This window comes from Schistocerca serialis, chromosome 8 (genome assembly GCF_023864345.2).
Source record: "Schistocerca serialis cubense isolate TAMUIC-IGC-003099 chromosome 8, iqSchSeri2.2, whole genome shotgun sequence".
Lineage (NCBI taxonomy): Eukaryota > Metazoa > Arthropoda > Insecta > Orthoptera > Acrididae > Schistocerca > Schistocerca serialis.
Genome location: NC_064645.1, coordinates 410,823,023 through 410,844,931, shown reverse-complemented (window position 1 = coordinate 410,844,931; position 21,909 = coordinate 410,823,023). Strand labels below are relative to the sequence as shown.

General features: G+C 41.0%; 1 protein-coding gene across 1 annotated transcript in view; it reads left to right on the top strand.

The window, feature by feature from the left end:
- The first annotated feature begins 16,500 nt into the window (after positions 1-16,500).
- The window catches only part of LOC126416138 (uncharacterized), an 80,741-nt gene continuing 75,332 nt past the window's right edge, over positions 16,501-21,909 (top strand). Inside the window, exon 1 of the mRNA XM_050083679.1 lies at positions 16,501-16,750. Coding sequence (XP_049939636.1) covers positions 16,703-16,750 — 48 coding nt within the window. The 5' untranslated portion in view covers positions 16,501-16,702. The remainder of the gene's footprint in view (positions 16,751-21,909) is intronic.

The window sequence follows — 21,909 nt, the reverse complement described above, 5'->3', positions numbered from 1 at the left end:
CATTCCTCGACATCCGACTCATCAGTCGGCAAGACTCAGCACATCAGGAGCACCTCCGAAGATGTCTAATGTAGCTTTGGACGAAACATCAGGGATAGAAGAATTCCATGGACGATGGCCATACAACCCAGAATAATTCTCGGCAGCTGAGACAGGAAGATGTTTTACTGTTTTTCATTGCTTTCTTCATGTTTCAGATGATGAAAAACTTAAGCAAACGTGGATTGTATATTCTACAACAAAAGATGCTGTGTGTTGCTTGTGTCACAAGTAGTTCAATTCGAGTGCAGGCGTAATTGCAAAAATTGGTTGAAGAATTGGTAAAACTTGCCAAAAGTTCTCTCTAACCATGAACTATCCAGCAATCATATTACTGAAATGTGCAAGTGGAAATTCACAGATAATTAGAAACTCAAAATTAATAGATCAGGCAACTAAAGATCAAACTGATCTGGAAGAAAAGAGGAGGAGATGGGTTTTGTTGAGATTATTTTCTATAGTATGTTTCCTTGCTGAAAGAAATCTTCCATTTAGAGGTGATTATGAAATGTTGGGAAATCCAGGCAATGGAACATATTTAGAGTAAGTAGAAGTAATGGTCAAGTTCTGTCCTGTATTAAATGATCATAGTAATCGAGTGGATAAACCTGGAAGGTTGCTTACTTACTTAAGTAAGTTGGTTACTTACCTAGGTAAGGACACACAAAATGAAATTATTACCATAATTTCTTATGTCATTGTATCTATCATGAAGGATACCATACTCAGAAATAAATATTATTCAATAATGTTGGACTGTACACAAGATTTAAGTCACAAGGAACAATTTATGTGGTTTTAAGAGTAGTAGACGTGTTTCCCAAATCAGTTGCAATTGAAGAAGGTTGGTAGGACATGTTCTGAGGCATCGAGGGATCACAAATTTAGCATTGGAGAGCAGTGTGGAGGGTAAAAATAATAGAGAGAGACCAAGAGATGAATACACTAAGCAGATTCAGAAGGATGTAGGTTGCAGTAAGTACTGGGAGATGAAGAAGCTTGCACAGGATAGAGTAACATGGAGAGCTGCATCAAACCAGTCTCAGGACTGAAGACCACAACAACAACAACAACAACAATATATAATCTTGGCATACCGCCTGTAGATTGCAGGGAATAATCTTACGACAATGGGAGAACCTTCTCCTTCAGTGAATGTCGTTTTTTTAAAACTGGTTGATGTACAAATAATGACCAAATCAGAATACGTCTTCATCCCGCCCAAACAGTTGACAAACTCTTGTACGCAACTTACTGCATATAACACTCAGGACAGCTGGTGCTTGGTACTTGTTATTTGTATGCCGCGTTCCACTCTCACAACAGAACAGTGACATACACAATTTTGCATTCACGTGACTGTGAACATATTTTTGGATAGTATTCATTTGATTTGTTTGGTATTGGTATTCAGCACAATGTACGTGCTGTTTCTGCTTCCATCCCAAAAGACAGTTTTCCTCAGTTGCTTGCAGAGTTTCCTGATTTATTTTCTGAAGGACTTGGCAAAACATACTTTTCATAGTTTAATTCTTAATTTATTTGCGTGCTTTTGGGTACTTGCATAGTTTAATTCAGAAATTTTGGGCATATTATAGTATTTGAGAGTTGAAGCATCGCGTTCTAGTACCTGGTTAGTGTAAATTTGCGTAGTCGTCAGTCATCTGTTTTTGTTTTGAACAGCCAGTGAGGTCCCTGCCGCCATTGGATAAGCAGCAGCCAACAGCAAGTCGTACTCTTAGCACACGTATTTGTTTCATAGTTTAATTCTTAATCTCTTTGCGTATTTTTGGGTACTTGCATAGTTTAATTCACAAATTTCGGGCCTATTATAGTATTTGAGACTTGTAGCATCGCGTTTTAGTACCTGTATAGTGTAAATTCGCGTAGTCATCAGTGATCTGTTTGTTTTGAACGGCTTGTGAGATAAAAGAGAGGAAAAAAATTGTTAGGGATGGATAGGGCCTGCGCCTGTTGTGTACGGATTCAGAAGGAATTGGCCACTGTCCGTAAATAGCTGGAAGCTGTGTTGGCCATGGCCGACAGGCTCCAGGCTGTTGCCCTGGGCCACTATGACATTGGGACAGCCGAGGTGAGCGCTTTGGCGCCTCTGGAACCTGTAGCATCGCCTGTGATGCCTGTTGCCACTGCGCCCTCGGATTCGAGCGCCCCTGCCGGTCGACACTTGGCTAACGGTGATTGGCGAACCATGTTGGGGTCGCGAATCCCTGGGCAGAAGGCGAACGCCTCCGTAAGAGGTTTGAGGTGCTTCCCACTTCTGAAAGTACTTCTAGCCAGCAAGGATGGCCTCGCCTATTGCGTCAGTGGCCGGTCTTCCTGAGAGGTCCGGACAAGCACAGAGGGTGCGATAACTTGTCATTAGGACCTCCAATGTTAGGCGGGTGATTGAGCCCCTTAGGGATATGGCAAATAAGAACGGGAAGAAAGCCAATGTGCACTCTGTGTGCATACCGGGGGAACTCATCCAAGATGTGGAAAGGGTCCTTCCAGATAACATAAAGGGCGCAGGGTGCAGCCAACTGCAGGTGGTGGCTCATGTTGGCACTAATGATGTGTGTCGCTATGGATCAGAAGAGATTCTGTCTGGTTTCCGGCGGCTATCTGAGTTGGTGAAGACTGCCAGTCTTGCTAGCGAGATGAAGGCAGAGCTCACCATCTGCAGCATCGTCGACAGGACCGATTGCGGACCTTTGGTACAGAGCTGAGTGGAGGGTCTGAATCAGAGGCTCAGACGGTTCTGCAACCATGTAGGCTGCAGATTCCTCGACTTGCGGCATAGGGTGGTGGGGTTTCGGGTTCCACTAAATAGGTCTGGTGTCCACTACACAGAGGAGGCGGCTACATGGGTAGCAGGGACTGTGTGGCGTGGACTGGGCGGTTTTTTTAGGTTAGACACTCTTGGGAAAGATCAAAAAGGGCTCCAGTCTTAAAGGGTACAGGGCAAAGCAACAGTCGGTATTGTAGTTATAAATTGTCGTAGCTGTGTTGGAAAAGTACTAGAGCTTCAAGCGCTGATAGAAACCACTGAAGTTGAAATCGTTATAGGAACAGAAAGCTGGCTAAAGCCGGAGATAAATTCTGCCGAAATTTATGCAGAGGCGCAAACCGTGTTCAGAAAGGATAGACTAAATAAAGTAGGTGGTGGTGTGTTTGTGTCTGTTGGTAGTAGTTTATCTTGTAGTGATGTTGAAATAGATAGTTCCTGCGAATTAGTATGGGTAGAGGTTATACTCAACAGCCATACCAAAATAATAATTGGCTCCTTCTGCCAACCACCCCAACTCAGATGATATAATAGCTGAACACTTCAAAGAAAACTTGAATCTCATTACAAATAAATACCCCGCTCATACAGCTATAATTGGTGGAGACTTCAATCTACCCTCAATTTGTTGGCGAAAATACATGTTCAATGCCGGTAGTAGACAGAAAACATTTTCCGAAATTGTACTAAATGCTTTCTCTGAGAATTACTTTGAACTGTTAGTTTATGAGCCCACACGAATTGTAAATGGTTGCGAAAACACACTTGACCTCTTAGCCACCAATAATTAAAATCTAATAGAGAGCGTCATGATGCATAAAGGGATTAGCGAACACAACGTCATTGTAGCAAGGCTCAAAACCATATCAACCAAAACCACTAAAAACAAACGCAAAAATATCTATTTAAAACAGCAGATAAAAATTCGCTTGATGCCTTCCTAAGAGAGAGTCTCCATTCCTTCCCAGCTAATTATGTATGTTTAGACCAGATATGGCTCAAATTCAAAGATACAGTATCGACAGCAATAGATAGATTCATACCTCATAAGTTAATAAGAGACGGGACTGATACACCATGGTATACAAAACACGTCAGAACACTGTTGTAGAAGCAACGAAAAAAGCATGCCAAATTCGGAAGAACGCAAAATCCCCATGACTGCCTAAGTTTCGCGGAAGCTCGAAATTTAGTGCGGACGTCAGTGCGAGATTCTTTTAATAGTTTCCACAATGAAAAATTGCCTCAAAATATGGTAGAAAACCCAAAGAGATTCTGGTTGTATGTAAAGTACACCAGTGGCAAAAAAACAGTCAATACCGTCACTGTGCAATAGCGATGGAAATGTTACTGATGATGGTGCCACTAAAGCGGAGTTACTAAATATAGTTTTCCGTAATTCCTTCACGAAAGAAGACGAAGTAAATATTCCAGAATTCGAACCCAGAACGGCTGTTAGCATGAGTGACATAAAAATAGATATCTTAGGTGTTGCAAAACAACTCAAATCACTTAAGAATGGCAAGTCTTCCAGTCCAGATGTTGTACCAATCAGGTTCCTCTCTGAGTATGCAGGCACAATAGTGCCTTTCCTAGTAATCATATACAACCGCTCACTTGACGAAAGGTCTGTTCCTAAGGACTGGAAAGTAGCACAGGTCACACCAATATTCAAGAAAGGAAATAGGAGTAACCCATTGAATTACAGACCCATATCACTGACCTCAGTTTGCAGTAGGATTTTGGAGCATATACTGTACTCGAACATTATGAATCACCTTGAAGAAAATGACTTATTGATACAAACCAACACGGATTCATAAAATATCATGAAGTAATGAGTGCTGTCGACAAGAGATTTCAGATCGATTCCGTATTCTTAGATTTCCAGAAGGCTTTTGATACCGTTCTTCACAAGCGACTATTAATCAAACTTCGTGCATATGGAGAATCGTCTCAGTTGTGTGACTGGATTCGTCATTTCCTCTCAGAGAGGTCACAGTTCACAGTAATAGACGGTAAACCATCGAGTAGAACAGAAGTGATATCTGGCGTTCCACAAGGCAGTGTCATACGCCCTCTGCTGTTCCTGATTTATATAAATGATCTAGGTTATAATCTGTGTGATAAGACCACATTGATAATATTGTGGGGAATGCGAAACATAGACTGTGCTTTGTTGGCAGGACACTTGGAAGATAAGACAAACCCACTAAAGAGACAGCCTACATTTCACTTGTCCGTCCTCTGCTGGAATATTGCTTTGTGGTGTGGGATCCTTGCCAGGTAGGATGCCGGAGGACATCGAAAAAGTGCAAAGAAGGGCAGCTCGTTTCGTGTTATCACGCAATAGGGGTGAGAGTGTCACTGACATGATACACGAGTTAGGGTGACAGTCACTAAAACAGGCGGTTTTCTTTGTGGCGAGATCTATTTACGAAATTTCAATCACCAACTTTCTCTTCCAAATTCGTAAATATTTTGTTGACACCCACCTACGTAGTGAGAAGTGATTATCATAATAAAATAAGAGATATCAGAGCTCAAACGGAAAGATTTAGGTGTTCCTTTTTCCCACGCGCCATTCGAGAGTGGAATGGTAGAGAAGTGGTATGAAAATCGTTCGATGAACCCTCTGCCAGGCACTTAAGTGTGAATTGCAGAGTAACCACATAGATGTAGACGTAGACACTGCAGGAACCTACTAGTAAGCTTTGTACGTTTTTTCAGTTGGTTTGAGCTGCAGGTTTGAAGTGTCGCCTGGGCAAATGTGCCTTTCTTCTGCCTGAAATTCAGTACTTATGCCATGCTCTTAATATCCAAGATATTTAACCCCTTCAGTCACATTTGCCGGCCATCCGGGACCTCCCTGCCCCGCAGAACGACACATAATCGCAGTCAGTTCTCAGGAAGTTGACGTATCACTTCCAGTTTATACCCATTGCCGGCCCAGACCGCGGCTCTGTTGCAGCGATTCCGCTGGAAGACTGTGGTTTTTGTTTGGATCCATGAGCGTACCCAGCGAAGGGCAGCTGCCCCCCCCCCCCCCCCCCCCAGGAGATATTCTCAGTTTTTCACTAGTTTACTGTTTTATTTAATAAGAAATGCTGCATATTTTCTCGGATTGTACAAGTGCATTCTTGTATTTTAAATGTATATTAAAAGCAGTTTTTCACTGGTTTACTGTTTGATTTAATAAGAAGTGCTGTATGTTGTCTCGAGTCCTTGTTTCCTGAGATTAGTATGACCTGCCTCCCCCCCCCTCCCAGTTCAGATCCTGGGTACGCCCTTATTTGGATCAAAAAGTGTCAGGATGCATTTTAGAAATTTAAAAATGCCTTGTTGAGTAACAGTTGCCTTGTTCATTTCTATTCAGTTAACCCTGTGTTTTTGGCAGTGGTCACTTCTTCGTACGGAATTGGAATTGTGCTCTTGCACAGATTTGGTTCACAGGGCAAACCGCTTGCTTTCCCAAATCGAGAAGGAAGCGCTCGCTATTATCTATGTCATGAACCAAGTTTCACCGTGACCTGTTCGGTCCGAAGTTTCACCTAGTGACGGACCGTAAACCACTTCAGTCTTTGTTTCATCAGTCCAAACATGTTCCGCGATGCACATCTCAGAAACTGCAACATTGCAGTTTGTTATTATCACAGTATCAGTATGAAATATTGTACCAGCCCATGTCTAAGCATGTAAATGCTGACGCCCTTTCTCGACTTCCTGTTGGTCCTGATTCTGAATTCGATGCTACTGCCTCATCTTGTTGCAGATCGATGCATAGGACTCTGAACTTTTACAGAATTTTCCGCTGCGTTATAGGAAAATTGCGCAGGCCACAGAAGCAGATCCTGTCTTGAACTTTTTGTTGCACTACATCCATACTTCTAGGCCTCGTATGATGAGAAACATTGAGAATTCTTTTGAGCGTTGATATTTTGCTCATCAACGTCCAGCATGGTGTGATTTTATTGCAAAATGACTCTGGACAATCACGTGTGCTTATTCCTAAAATGCTGCAAGAAGATGTGTTGCGACTGCTCCACCAAGAACATTGGGGAATTGTACGCACAAAACAGTTAGTGTGATGGCAATGTACTTGGCCAGGAATGGACGTCCACATTGAACAGATGACGTCACATGTCGCGTTTCTGCTGAATATCTATTGGCCCCACCGCAGTCGCTTTCATCTTGGTCAAAATCTCAATCAGCATTGCAACGAGCATATATTGACTTTGCTGGTCACTTTTGGAACTCGTTGGCTTGTTATTGCTGACTCTTTTAGCAAATATCCGTTTGCAGTGCCCACGAACTCGACTAAGTCACGTAATACCGTTCACGCTTTGTCATTTATTTTTTGCTGGGAAGGTCTGCCTGAAGTGTTGGTTACAGACAACAGACCACAGTTTACAGTTCATGACTTTTAACAGTTTTGTACCACCAGTGGTATCATTCACCTTACTAGTAATGCTCCATTTCGTCCTCAGTTGAACAGAGAAGCTGAACGATTTGCAACAAACTACGTGCATCCCACACATGGTAGCATTCACTGTTTCTCTTCCTCTCAACGTACTGGCCCCGGCCTCGGGAAGTTGTGTAGCCGGCGGAGCTGTACTATTCAGAGTTTTCGGTCCCATCAGGCCCTGGGAAAGAGGAACAGTTATTCGAAATTTGGGCGCTTGTACGTATTAAGATCCTGCTGGGTTGCTGCGCCGCCATCAGAACCAGGTTTCTGCTTGTCGATTGCGAGGTTCTTCTGCAGATTTTCTGACCCCAGATTCGCATCCTACCGGGATCTAGCTAGTGCCACGACTGCCCATGGATGCCTCTTCAGCACCACACAATCACACACACACACACACACACACACATTTTCTTAACAATAATATATAATCACAAAAATCATTCAAAGTGTAAGCAAAATTACGTTCCAGAAAAAGAGTGGGTGCTCAGACTCAGACTTCACGGGAGGTCCCAAAATTCAGTAAACTGGCCCTTGTGACGTATACATAAATAACGGTATGTATACCATATTGCTTACACAGGAGCGAAGCTTATTTCGAGTTAACAGCTTCAGAGAAACTTTACATAATTTGACTCTTCCTTCAAGAAAACTTGGAATTCTCAATTTACCTCGTAACCAACAAAGTAAGTAATACACTCTGTGAAAAAAATAGTGAACCAGCCTAAGGGCCATCCACACGCAACTGTCTGTTCACACAGATATCTGTGCAAATGTCTGTGCATGCAGTAAATCGTTGCAACTGTGATATGTTCACACGACGCAAGTTCCACTCTACTGCTCGTCCATCTGTCGGTGTAGAAAAGACATTTCAGTGGCAAGCGACTACACTCTCATACAGTGACCTCAAAGATTATTTCATTTATTCAGAAATGGAGGAAATTCTATTACGGTCTGTGGCCACAACATGAGTTACTAAATAAATGCAAACAAAACGCGAGAAACAGAAAAACAGTTAAAAATCATTTACGCAGTGGCTGCTTAAGCGGAGGAGTTTTGTCACATAATTTTACTTCCTGAATTGTAGGGTGAACTCGACGACCGGCGTAATTATTTGGGGATGGGTATAGAAACATGTAGTTAACTTTTGATGATCATAACTCTCAGCATATAAAACTTGAAAGAGGAGAGCAATTTCGCCACATGACGCTACTGACGGTGACGTTAAAATTCCTGGCACTAGGAGCTACAAGGATCTAGAATTTGCACCAACAGTTTCGAAACAAAGATTGAGTGAAGTCATACCCACTATGGGGCGCCATGTAAATAATCCAATGATCGATACTTCGTTATGTCGTTATGAAAACACAACTGTTTGTGCGTCCTTTAGATCTACCCTCACCATTTACAAGAGCCTGAAAACTATTTTTGTGGTAAGCCAGGAAGCTACGAAAAAAATTAGTGACCATAATTTACAGTCTACAAGTCCACATTACTCTTTGTGCTCACTAAAAGAAAATGTTCCTACTATCTATTTACTCAGTAGGATCAGGAACGTCGAATATAAACAAAAGTTCTGAGTTTTAACTGATTTATATATTTGGTAAAAGTTCGCATGTACAAAATATAATTATATCTCTAATAATAAAAATATCCCCATCTGAAAGAGTACTATTAACAGTTCAGAGGCAACCACTACAGGAAGTTCCAAGCAAAATGGTCTATCGCTCTGACTACTAATCACCAAAAGTTAATTGCTCGCCTTAAAAGTGGAAAATAATCTTGCTACATGCCACTCAGTTTTGTCAAAATTACAGGTGGTACACAAACGGTTACTTCCATGAAATCCGAGTGATCCAGGATGGTATTCAGTCCTCACGATTTCATTCCAGCTTTTACCAAAAATGCATTCAACTCTGCCCAGCTCTAATGTCATTCACGTCACAACACATGCAAGGATTTGACTGACATGAACAGATTGATATCTGAGCCTGAAATGTCTCTTTTCACTGCCTCTCTAGCTGTATTTATGCAGGGGCCCAGCAGACCACGAAATGGAACATCTGCTATTAACCACTCTAGGCACTGGTAGCAGTTTCTAAATGGCCCCTTTCTTGGACATGTATTAATTAATAGCTCTGTCATTCAACAATTTACAATATTCTTAATGTTTATATAAATAGAGTTAAGTTTGGTTTAAAGTTTTTAGCTCGACTGCATTTAAACTTCGCCAGCTAAAATATTTAGAACAGAACTGGCAATAGAACATGACGCCTGAACTGCCCCTATTACAGATACAAATGGTACTTAATTTACCATGAATAAGCATGTTTTTGTTCCAAATTTGTGTTTTAGTAAATATGCTTGTGTCCAAAGTTAAGGCAAGAAACTGCTGTTTCCCCGTTCTGTGTCTAATTCACTATATAATCACACAAACTGTCAACAGACGTCATTGCGGTCGTGTTCTGCACGAAAGATGACATTGCAGTCAATGGACAACCAAGCCAATGATGACGCCAGGGCACCTATCAAATAGGTTAGTGTTTGCCAGGTAGTCCCACATCCGCAAGCACTATGTATAGAGTTACAGACGGTGCAGAATGGCACAGAGAAGACGCCTACCAGACTCTCTGCTGTGGAAGGCCATAGGAAGAATCGAAACAGAATAGTCGGAAACTGATGTGGCCCAATGGCTTAATGTGAATCGTTTGTTTTTCTCGGATGTGGCGATATTTTGTAGAGACCTAAGCTGTATCCCAAAGATCAGGGCAGGGCCAGCCACGTGTAACATCAGAAAGAGAGCATCATTCTTTTGCCATAAGCGCATGACAGTACTGCCTTAGTACTGCAAGGCAACTGGCATCTGACCGCAGCATCCATTCAACGTTTTGTATTGAGACAAATTGTGTATAGAAGGCTTTGGCAGAGTGGCCTTTATTGTTGGAGACCTGCTGTGTGCGTGCTACTGACATGTCTTCACACAAGGGAACGTCTAGATTGGAGTCGTCAATATGCCACCCTGATGATCGAACAAGGGGCCACCAACGTTGTTCTCACAGATGGTCCCAATTTGGTCTGAAGAGTGATTCTCGACGGATTCACATCTGCAGAACGCGATTTTTGGACCCAAACATTGTGGAAAGAGACTGATATCGAGGAGGATCCCTAATGGTGTGGGCAGGGATTACGTTGACAGTTGAAACACCTCTTCCTGCGAGTGTATTGGTGAATCAGCAAGGTTTAACTGCTGCCAGGTTCTGTGACGTGGTCTCCAGACCTCGGGTGTAGTTGTCATTGTGGGCCCAGACTTCGTACTGATGCTCATAGAGCATGGATTGTTGGCGTTTTCCTGAAAATGGAAGATGCAGCACACATGGCATGGTCTGATCGCTCTCCCAGTTTGAATCCCAAAGAGCTTGTCTGGGAGACAGGTTCCATCATGTTATCATTCACCAACCGTTCTCTAAGACTTACGAGCAGTTCTGCAGGAAGAGTGGGAGAGTTATTGCCTCAACATGAGATTGATGACATCATTCACAGTATGCTCCGTCGTTGTCAAGCCTGTATTGCTGCCAGCTGTGGTCAAAGCCGATACTGAGCAAATTAATCAGTTGTCAGAATTTGTGTACAAATCTGCTAAGTTGGGGAGAAACGAACGACGCTTTTGTCCATTGTTATGCATGTTGCAGTTGCTTACATTTTGTATTCTTTATACTGTTTCTACTTTACTATCACATGTTTATGCTGTTTTGTGGCAAAATAAAGGCAACCTTGCAAAACTCCCGATTGTTACTTTAATTTTGGACATCACTGTAGTTTGGTGTTCACAGGCACTCAACAGTGACGTTATCAGCAGTTAGTGAATAACTTTAAAACGAATAGAGGTATGTTACTGGTGTCACATCTTTAACATTTTTACATGAAACTGAGACTACGTACGGATTTTCGGCTTTCTGAGCGTAATGTTTAGTGGCTCCAATTTTTCATAATGCAGCCGATTTTAACCAAAATGCTGCTCTTATCAATTTGAGACAAGTAACGTAAATGTGACATACATTTGCATATTGTGAACAGTCTTTAACTTTGTAGTTTTATTATTCACCGTCACTTTTTGTTCTTAAGATCGTATATTTTGCCTAACATATTCATTTGATCATTCTGAGACTTTAGAATGTTGACATCACTGACCTAAACATACACTGACACAGTTTGGAAAAGTTGTTTTAATCTTTAATTTCACTCTTAAATTATGATACAGACCTTTGTGTATATTATGATGATGTGGCACTAGTAGTAGTGAACTAGGGTAACCGTCCTCTGCACACTCGCTCGCCTCTTTACCTCTTGCAGTGATATAGCACTTGTTTAACCTGAGCACCAGACATGAGACTATCTATGCTATCCTGAAGGACAATTTCATTAAAGCAAGTAAAATACAGTACGTAATTTCCACCAAGTAACAGATAATATTTTTACAGTTTTAGTCTTGTTTGAGACACAGTATATCCTTAGAAGTTACATATGTGGCCAGTGAGCCAAAGTTCAATTTGTTTCTCAGCCGAGATTGTCAATTCTTTGTCTGAGGTCTCTTAACAACTTTTGCAACAGAATATGAAATTCCATTCCGTATATCTGGAAAGTCTTACTTCTAGTATTGTGGCAGTTAATTCTACAGCTCAACTATAAATCACTCTTGTTATGTCCCTGAAGGTGTTGTTGCAAGATCTTCCATCATCAGCTTAACACGATATTCTGACTGTACTCTCCTTTAGAACAAATAGGGTCCACTTTTTTTGCTACACTCACAATCAGACTGCATGGATTATTGTTATTAGTTTATTGTTTCCCTCTTTGCCATTGGGTCAACCTCTCGTAGTGTCTTTGTTAAAGAATTATAGGCAGCTGCCTTCTTATCCCCATCATTGTATTCCCTGCTTTCAGTTTTCCACAAATTTATATGTCTCGTATAAATTTCGATAAATTCGGAAATGAACTGCAGTGTATCTGCCATTTTAAAATTTACCGTGCATACACAGACGAGAAACACCTGACTGAAGAAACAGCTAACCCAAACACGTTTTAGCGTCAGATTTATCTCCCGTCCACATGCTCCAACTTGTCTGTGCAGATGTAAGCTAAACCCGCAGATTTGAGCAGTTTCGCTCAAACCTTGAATTCCAACTTCCATTTTTGGGCACATCTCATAAATAGACCCTGTCATCTGTTTCCATGCAACGATTTGTCTGTGCAGTTATGATGTGCGCAAACATTCGTGCAGACAGATATGTGCTTCTAGACGGAGCAAGAACAAGCACATTCGTAAAGAATAAACAGCACCTCTGGCACTTTGAGCGAAAATTGCTTTGACAGCTGCGATGTAAATAAACAAAGGCGCTTGCGACACAACACTACACGACACTGCACACGGAGGGCCACAATGTCAGTCGTTAAAATACCAACAACGATGCGTTTCCGAGAGAGTTTCAATATCTGAAGCAGCTTATATTCATCTGACCTAAGTTGTAGTTTAAAATCTATCAAATATGACTTCTCCCACTTCTCAGAACTCGATACGACCACGAAAGTCATTAATAATGAATTCTTAACTATAGGCAGTGAATCCTCCCCCAATGAACCATGGACCTTGCCGTTGGTGGGGAGGCTTGCGTGCCTCAACGATACAGATGGCCGTACCGTAAGTGCAACCACAACGGAGGGGTATCTGTTGAGAGGCCAGACAAATGTGTGGTTCCTGAAGAGGGGCAGCAGCCTTTTCAGTAGTTGCAGGGTTAACAGTCTGGATGATTGACTGATCTGGCCCTATAATATTAACCAAAACGGCCTTGCTGTTGTGGTACTGTGAACAGCTGAAAGCAAGGGGAAACTACAGCCGTAATTTTTCCTGAGGGCATGCAGCTTTACTGTATGGTTAAATGATGATGGCATCCTCTTGGGTAAAATATTCCGGAGGTAAAATAGTCCCCCATTTGGATCTCCGGGTGGGGACTACTCAAGAGGATGTCGTTATCAGGAGAAAGAAAACTGGCGTTCTACGGATCGGAGCGTGGAATGTCAGATCCCTTAATCGGGCAGGTAGGTTAGAAAATTTAAAAAGGGAAATGGGTAGTTTGAAGTTAGATATAGTGGGAATTAGTGAAGTTCGGTGGCAGGAGGAGCAAGACTTTTGGTCAGGTGAATACAGGGTCATAAATACAAAATCAAATAGGGGTAATGCAGGAGTAGGTTTAATAATGAATAAAAAAATAGGAGTGCGGGTAAGCTACTACCAACAGCATAGTGAACGCATTATTGTGGCCAAGATAGACACAAAGCCCATGGCTACTACAGTAGTATAAGTTTATATGCCAACTAGCTCTGCAGATGATGAAGATATTGATTAAATGTATGATGAGATAAAAGAAATTATTCAGGTAGTGAATGGAGATGAAAATTTAATAGTCATGGGTGACTGTAATTCGACAGTAGAAAAAGGGAGAGAAGGAAACATAGAAGGTGAATATGGATTGGGGCTAAGAAATGAAAGAGGAAGCTGTCTGTTAGAATTTTGTACAGAGCATAAGTTAATCATAGCTAACTCTTGGTTCAAGAATCATAAAAGAAGGTTGTATACATGGAAAAATCCTGGAGATACTAAAAGGTATCAGATAGATTATATAATGGTAAGACAGATATTTAGGAACCAGGTTTTAAATTGTAGGACATTTCCAGGGGCAGATGTGGACTCCAACCACAATCTATTGGTTATGAACTGTAGATTAAAACTGAAGAAAATTGCAAAAAGGTGGGAATTTAAGGAGATTGGACCTGGATAAACTGACTAAACCAGAGGTTGTACAGAGTTTCAGGGACAGCATAAGGGAACAATTGACAGGAATGGGGGAAAGAAATACAGTAGAAGACGAATGGGTAGCTCTGAGGGATGAAGTAGTGAAGGCAGCAGAGGATCAAGTAGGTAAAAAGACGAGGGCTATTAGAAATCCTTGGGTAACAGAAGAAATATTGAATTTAATTGATGAAAGGAGAAAATATAAAAATGCAGTAAATGAAGCAGGCAAAAAGGAATACAAATGTCTCAAAAATGAGATAGACAGGAAATGCAAAATGGCTAAGCAGGCATGGCTAGAGGACAAATGTAAGGATGTAGAGGCTTATCTCACTAGGGGTAAGATAGATACCGCCTACAGGAAAATTAAAGAGACCTTTGGAGAAAAGAGAGCCACTTGTATGAATACCAAGAGCTCAGATGGAAACCCAGTTCTAAGCAAAGAGGGGAAAGCAGAAAGATGGAAGGAGTATATAGAGGGTCTATACAAGGGCGATGTACTTGTGGACAATATTATGGAAATGGAAGAGGATTCAAATGAAGATGAAATGGGAGATACGATACTGCGTGAAGAGTTTGACAGAGCACTGAAAGACCTGAGTCGAAACAAGGCCCCGGGATTAGACAATATTCCATTAGAACTACTGACGGCCGTAGGAGAGCCAGTCCTGACAAAACTCTACCATCTGGTGATCAAGATGTATCAGACAGGCGAAATACCCTCAGACTTCAAGAAGAATATAATAATTCCAATCCCAAAGAAAGCAAGTGTGGACAGATGTGAAAATTACCGAACTATCAGTTTAATAAGTCATGGCTGCAAAATACTAACGTGAATTCTTTACAGACGAATGGAAAAACTAGTAGAAGCCGACCTCGTCGAAGATCAGTTTGGATTCCATAGAAATACTGGAACACGTGAGGCAATACTGACCTTACGACTTATCTTAGAAGAAAGATTAAGGAAAGGCAAACCTATGTTCCTAGCATTTGTAGACTTAGGGAAAGCTTTTGACAATGTTGACTGGAATACTCTCTTTCAAATTCTAAAGGTGGCAGGGGCAAAACACATGGAGTGAAAGGCTATTTACAATTTGTACGAAACCAAATGGCAGTTATAAGAGTCGAAGGGCATGAAAGGGAAGCAGTGGTTGGGAAGGGAGTGAGACAGGGTTGTAGCCTCTCCCTGATGTTATTTAATCTGTATATTGAGCAAGCAGTGAAGGAAACAAAAGAAACATTCGGAGTAGGTATCAAACTCCATGGAGAAGAAATAAAAACCTTGAGGTTCGCCGATGACATCGTAATTCTGTCAGAGACAGCAAAGGACTTGGAAGAGCAGTTGAACGGAATGGATAGCGTCTTGAAAGGAGGATATAAGATGAACATCAACAAAAGCAAAACGAGGGTAATGGAATGTAGTCGAATTAAGTCGGGAGATGCTGAGGGTATTAGATTAGGAAATGAGACACTTAAAGTAGTAAAGGAGTTTTGCTATTTGGGGAGCAAAATAACTGATGATGGTCGAAGTAGAGAGGATATAAAATGTAGACTGGCAATGGCAAGGAAAGAGTTTCTGAAGAAGAGAAATTTGTTAACATCGAGTATAGATTTAAGTGTCAGGAAGTCATTTCTGAAAGTATTTGTATGGAGTGTAGCCATGTACGGAAGTGAAACATGGACGATAACTAGTATGGACAAGAAGAGAATAGAATCTTTCGAAATGTGGTGCTACAGAAGAATGCTGAAGATTAGATGGGTAGATCACATTACTAATGAGGAGTTATTGAATAGAATTGGGGAGAAGAGAAGTTTGTGGCACAACTTAACTATAAGAAGGGATCGGTTGGTAGGACATGTTCTGAGGCATCAAGGGATCACCAATTTAGTATTGGAGAGCAGCGTGGAGGGTAAAAATCGTAGAGGGAGACCAAGAGATGAATATACTAAACAGAAGGATGTAGGCTGCAGTAGGTACTGGGAGATGATGAAGCTTGCACAGGATAGAGTAGCATGGAGAGCTGTATCAAACCAGTCTCAGGACTGAAGACCACAACAACAAACAACAGGCAGTGAATTTACATCCAAGTTCCGCAAACTACCATGAAGTATATACCCAGGGATACTACCCTTTGTACAAAATTTCTTCCTCTGGAGACCAGGAAGAACGACTGCTTTAATATGTATACTGCAATTAACCTAATCTTTTCTTTCCGTTCGCTATAGGAGCTTCGGTATATCCAGAGATTCCTCACTTAACATTGACTCTTGAAAGTTTGTGAGGAGCCTTCGCGGAATAGTTGACGTTTTTTAGTTCTACCCGCGGCGAACAACTGCCAATCAGCGTACATCGCCGCTCTTTCTCGATCCGCAAGTACAGTAATGGTACACAGCAAGAATGTCTTTGGCTCACGTCAAAACTGACAATGAAAGATTTGTTGTAGTCTGTTGTTAAGGTTTAGTGTAGCAGTGTTTGGGGATGTTGTATTGATTGTTAAAAGTTTTGTATGTGTAGGCCTTCGTATTTCGAGACTGAAATACATGTATTAATTAAGTTGGGTTCAAATTTTTCATGTGTGTTTGGATTAGCGCTAATATGAATTACCAGCACATTATTAATGTAAGTATTGAGAACCATAGGTTAAACATTTAAAATTTTCCTTGAAAACTGAATTTTGTGATGCGAAAAATTCAGTTTTAGTGTAATGCAGTTTCAGATTAATGAGCCTTTTAGATTTTGTGGTTATTTATTTATTTACCTAGTGATCACATAACAGTGTGCATTTGTTATCATGATACAATGAAAACAAATACCTCAAATATAGGGCGATTTCATCTCAAATCATACAGGTCAAGAGTTAATGTGTCACATCGCTATTTCAAAGTTTGCTGAAAGAATTAAATGTTAATAGTTCTACATGATACCTCTCCAAAACTACAATATTTTGTTTTTCTGGTAGTTTATTAAAACACTACAGACCTCTCTAAATGAGATTATTTGTGAAAATGTCATAGCGAAAGGGAAAATTTGAAAAAATGTAGTAAAGAAACAAAAAGTGATAGAGATCTGAATTTTCTTTCAATAAATACTTTGTTCTCAATACTGTGAGCCATGATAAATACATACATACTGCTGAACTTTTTTCATTATTGTTATTATTATTTTTTAAATAAACTAAGCAGTTTGTAACTTTTTGCGATTTTTAAAATTACGTTTTGAAAATATGGGTAGTCTAGGATGTTAACTGCCTGGAGAAATGATAAAGTGGAAGGATTGCTAACTGCAGCTATGACTTTAATGCATGAAATTCTTAAACTGCCAATGTATTTGTACATAATGATAAAATAATCTCAATTCTTTGGTTATTTAGAATTTATTTTATCCAGAACTGCCATCCTACATTTTCAAAAAATTTCGTGGTATGTTGGTTGGCCTACCCCCATGAACCATAGACCTTGCCGTTGGTGGGGAGGCTTGTGTGCCTCAGCGACACAGATGGCTGTACCGTAGGTGCAACCACAATGGAGGGGTATCTATTGAGAGTCAAGACAAACGTGTGGTTTTTGAAGAGGGGCAGCAGCCTTTTCAGTAGTTGCAGGGGCAACAGTCTGGATGATTGACTGATCTGGCCCTATAATATTAACCAAAACGGCCTTGCTGTTGTGGTACTGTGAACAGCTGAAAGCAAGGGGAAACTACAGCCGTAATTTTTCCTGAGGGCATGCAGCTTTACTGTATGGTTAAATGATGATGGCGTCCTCTTGGGTAAAATATTCCGGAGGTAAAATAGTCCCCCATTTGGATCTCCGGGTGGGGACTACTCAAGAGGATGTCGTTATCAGGAGAAAGAAAACTGGCGTTCTACAGATCGGAGCGTGGAATGTCAGATCCCTTAATCGGGCAGGTAGGTTAGAAAATTTAAAAAGGGAAATGGGTAGTTTGAAGTTAGATATAGTGGGAATTAGTGAAGTTCGGTGGCAGGAGGAGCAAGACTTTTGGTCAGGTGAATACAGGGTCATAAATACAAAATCAAATAGGGGTAATGCAGGAGTAGGTTTAATAATGAATAAAAAAATAGGAGTGTGGGTAAGCTACTACCAACAGCATAGTGAACGCATTATTGTGGCCAAGATAGACACGAAGCCCATGGCTACTACAGTAGTACAAGTTTATATGCCAACTAGCTCTGCAGATGATGAAGAAATTGATTAAATGTATGATGAGGTAAAAGAAATTATTCAGGTAGTGAATGGAGATGAAAATTTAATAGTCATGGGTGACTGTAATTCGACAGTAGAAAAAGGGAGAGAAGGAAACATAGTAGGTGAATATGGATTGGGGCTAAGAAATGAAAGAGGAAGCCGTCTGTTAGAATTTTGCACAGAGCATAAGTTAATCATAGCTAACTCTTGGTTCAAGAATCATAAAAGAAGGTTGTATACATGGAAAAATCCTGGAGATACTAAAAGGTATCAGATAGATTATATAATGGTAAGACAGATATTTAGGAACCAGGTTTTAAATTGTAGGACATTTCCAGGGGCAGATGTGGACTCCAACCACAATCTATTGGTTATGAACTGTAGATTAAAACTGAAGAAAATTGCAAAAAGGTGGGAATTTAAGGAGATTGGACCTGGATAAACTGACTAAACCAGAGGTTGTACAGAGTTTCAGGGACAGCATAAGGGAACAATTGACAGGAATGGGGGAAAGAAATACAGTAGAAGACGAATGGGTAGCTCTGAGGGACGAAGTAGTGAAGGCAGCAGAGGATCAAGTAGGTAAAAAGATGAGGGCTATTAGAAATCCTTGGGTAACAGAAGAAATATTGAATTTAATTGATGAAAGGAGAAAATATAAAAATGCAGTAAATGAAGCAGGGCAAAAGGAATACAAACGTCTCAAAAATGAGATAGGAAGTGCAAAATGGCTAAGCAGGCATGGCTAGAGGACAAATGTAAGGATGTAGAGGCTTATCTCACTAGGGGTAAGATAGATACCGCCTACAGGAAAATTAAAGAGACCTTTGGAGAAAAGAGAGCCACTTGTATGAATACCAAGAGCTCAGATGGAAACCCAGTTCTGAGCAAAGAAGGGAAAGCAGAAAGATGGAAGGAGTATATAGAGGGTCTATACAAGGGCGATGTACTTGTGGACAATATTATGGAAATGGAAGATGATGCAAATGAAGATGAAATGGGAGATATGATACAGCGTGAAGAGTTTGACAGAGCACTGAAAGACCTGAGTCGAAACAAGGCCCCGGGATTAGACAATATTCCATTAGAACTACTGACGGCCGTAGGAGAGCCAGTCCTGACAAAACTCTACCATCTGGTGATCAAGATGTATCAGACAGGCGAAATACCCTCAGACTTCAAGAAGAATATAATAATTCCAATCCCAAAGAAAGCAAGTGTGGACAGATGTGAAAATTACCGAACTATCAGTTTAATAAGTCATGGCTGCAAAATACTAACGTGAATTCTTTACAGACGAATGGAAAAACTAGTAGAAGCCGACCTCGTCGAAGATCAGTTTGGATTCCGTAGAAATACTGGAACACATGAGGCAATACTGACCTTACGACTTATCTTAGAAGAAAGATTAAGGAAAGGCAAACCTATGTTCCTAGCATTTGTAGACTTAGAGAAAACTTTTGACAATGTTGACTGGAATACTGTCTTTCAAATTCTGAAGGTGGCAGGGGTAAAATACAGCGAGTGAAAGGCTATTTACAATTTGTACAGAAACCAGATGGCAGTTATAAGAGTCGAGGGGCATGAAAGGGAAGCAGCGGTTGGGAAGGGAGTGAGACAGGGTTGTAGCCCTAAGGTTCGCCGATGACATTGTAATTCTGTCAGAGACAACAAAGGACTTGGAAGTGCAGTTGAACAGGATGGACAGTGTCTTAAAAGGAGGTTATAAGTTGAACATCAACAAAAGCAAAACGAGGATAATGGAATGTAGTCGAATTAAGTCAGGTGATGCTGAGGGAATTAGATTAGGAAATGAGACACTTAAAGTAGTAAAGGAGTTTTGCTATTTGGGGAGCAAAATAACTGACGATGGTTGAAGTAAAGAGGATATAAAATGTAGACTGGCAATGGCAAGGAAAGTGTTTCTAAAGAAGAGAAATTGGTTAACATCGAGTATAGATTTAAGTGTCAGGAAGTCGTTTTAGAAAGTATTTGTAGGGAGTGTAGCCATGTATGGAAGTGAAACATGGACAATAAATAGTTTGGACAAGAAGAGAATAGAAGCTTTCGAAATGTGGTGCTACAGAAGAATGTTGAAGATTAGGTGGGTAGATCACGTAATTGATGAGGAGGTATTGAATAGGATAGGGGAGAAGAGAAGTTTGTGGCACAACTTGACTAGAAGAAGGGATCGGTTGGTAGGACATGTTCTGAGGCATCAAGGGATCACCAATTTAGTATTGGAGGGCAGCGTGGAGGGTAAAAATCGTAGAGGGAGACCAAGAGATGAATACACTAAGCAGATTCAGAAGGATGTAGGTTGCAGTAAGTGCGGAGAGATGAAGAAGCTTGCATAGGACAGAGTAGCATGGAGAGCTGCATCAATCCAGTCTCAGGACTGAAGACAACAACAACAAAAATATGTTGGTTGGTCATTGTATTTAGGGAATGTACAATCAGAGTGGGCAGTACTTGTGTGTTCAAAATGTGAGAAATTTTTTAACTAGACCGAGCTCTACTCTCAAGGTTACAAAATCATGGATGCTTAAATATTTGAATTGTTCTCTGATTATAAGTGACTATCATGCAAAACTGATGTTTATGACTCAAATTAATTACCTTACAACACTGTAAGTAAATGGGAAAACAATTCACAATTTTGTTCAAAAGCAGTTTCGGGAGGACGACAGGTCAATCCTGCGTCCGGTCATCCCGATTTAGGTTTTCCGTGATTTCCCTAAATCGCTACCGAGCGAGGTGGCGCAGTGGTTAGACACTGGACTCGCATTCGGGAGGACGACGGTTCAATCCCGCGTCCGGCCATCCTGATTTAGGTTTTCCGTGATTTCCCTAAATCGCTCCAGGCAAATGCCGGGATGGTTCCTTTCAAAGGGCACGGCCGACTTCCTTCCCCGTCCTTCCCTAATCCGATGAGACCGATGACCTCGCTGTCTGGTCTCCTTCCCTGAAACAACCAACCAACCTAAATCGCTTCAGGCAAATGCCGGGATGGTTCCTTTCAAAGTGCACGGCCGACTTCCTTTCCCATCCGTCCCTAATCCGATGAGATCGATGATCTCGCTGTCTGGTCCCCTCCCACAAAACCAACCAAAAAGGGTTAAAGGAAACGTCCGATTCCACCCATCTGCATTGACCAATAATGTCACCAATATGGTGGAAACGACCATTCACAACAACTCCCATATCGCAACTATGACATCTTTATGTAAACATGACCAACAAAACACAAAAATAGATCAAAAAACCATCAAACATATATTCCTCTAAAAGTATAATGAAACTAATTGGACAAGTGGGGGATATTGGGGGTTTTTGGGCGGGGACAAACTAAGAATAAATATACGCCACTAAACCAAATGACAAAAACGATATAATCAAACGACCACAACCTTCCAAAACTCAACTAAAAACAATATCCACTGGAATCGAACACTTCCCGTGACCTATATAGTCAACAGAAACTACCGATACCAAATCATAAAACCTAAAACTACAACCAGGTCCACAATCATCACTACCTCAAAAAACACAACAAAACAAAAGAATTGGAATTGA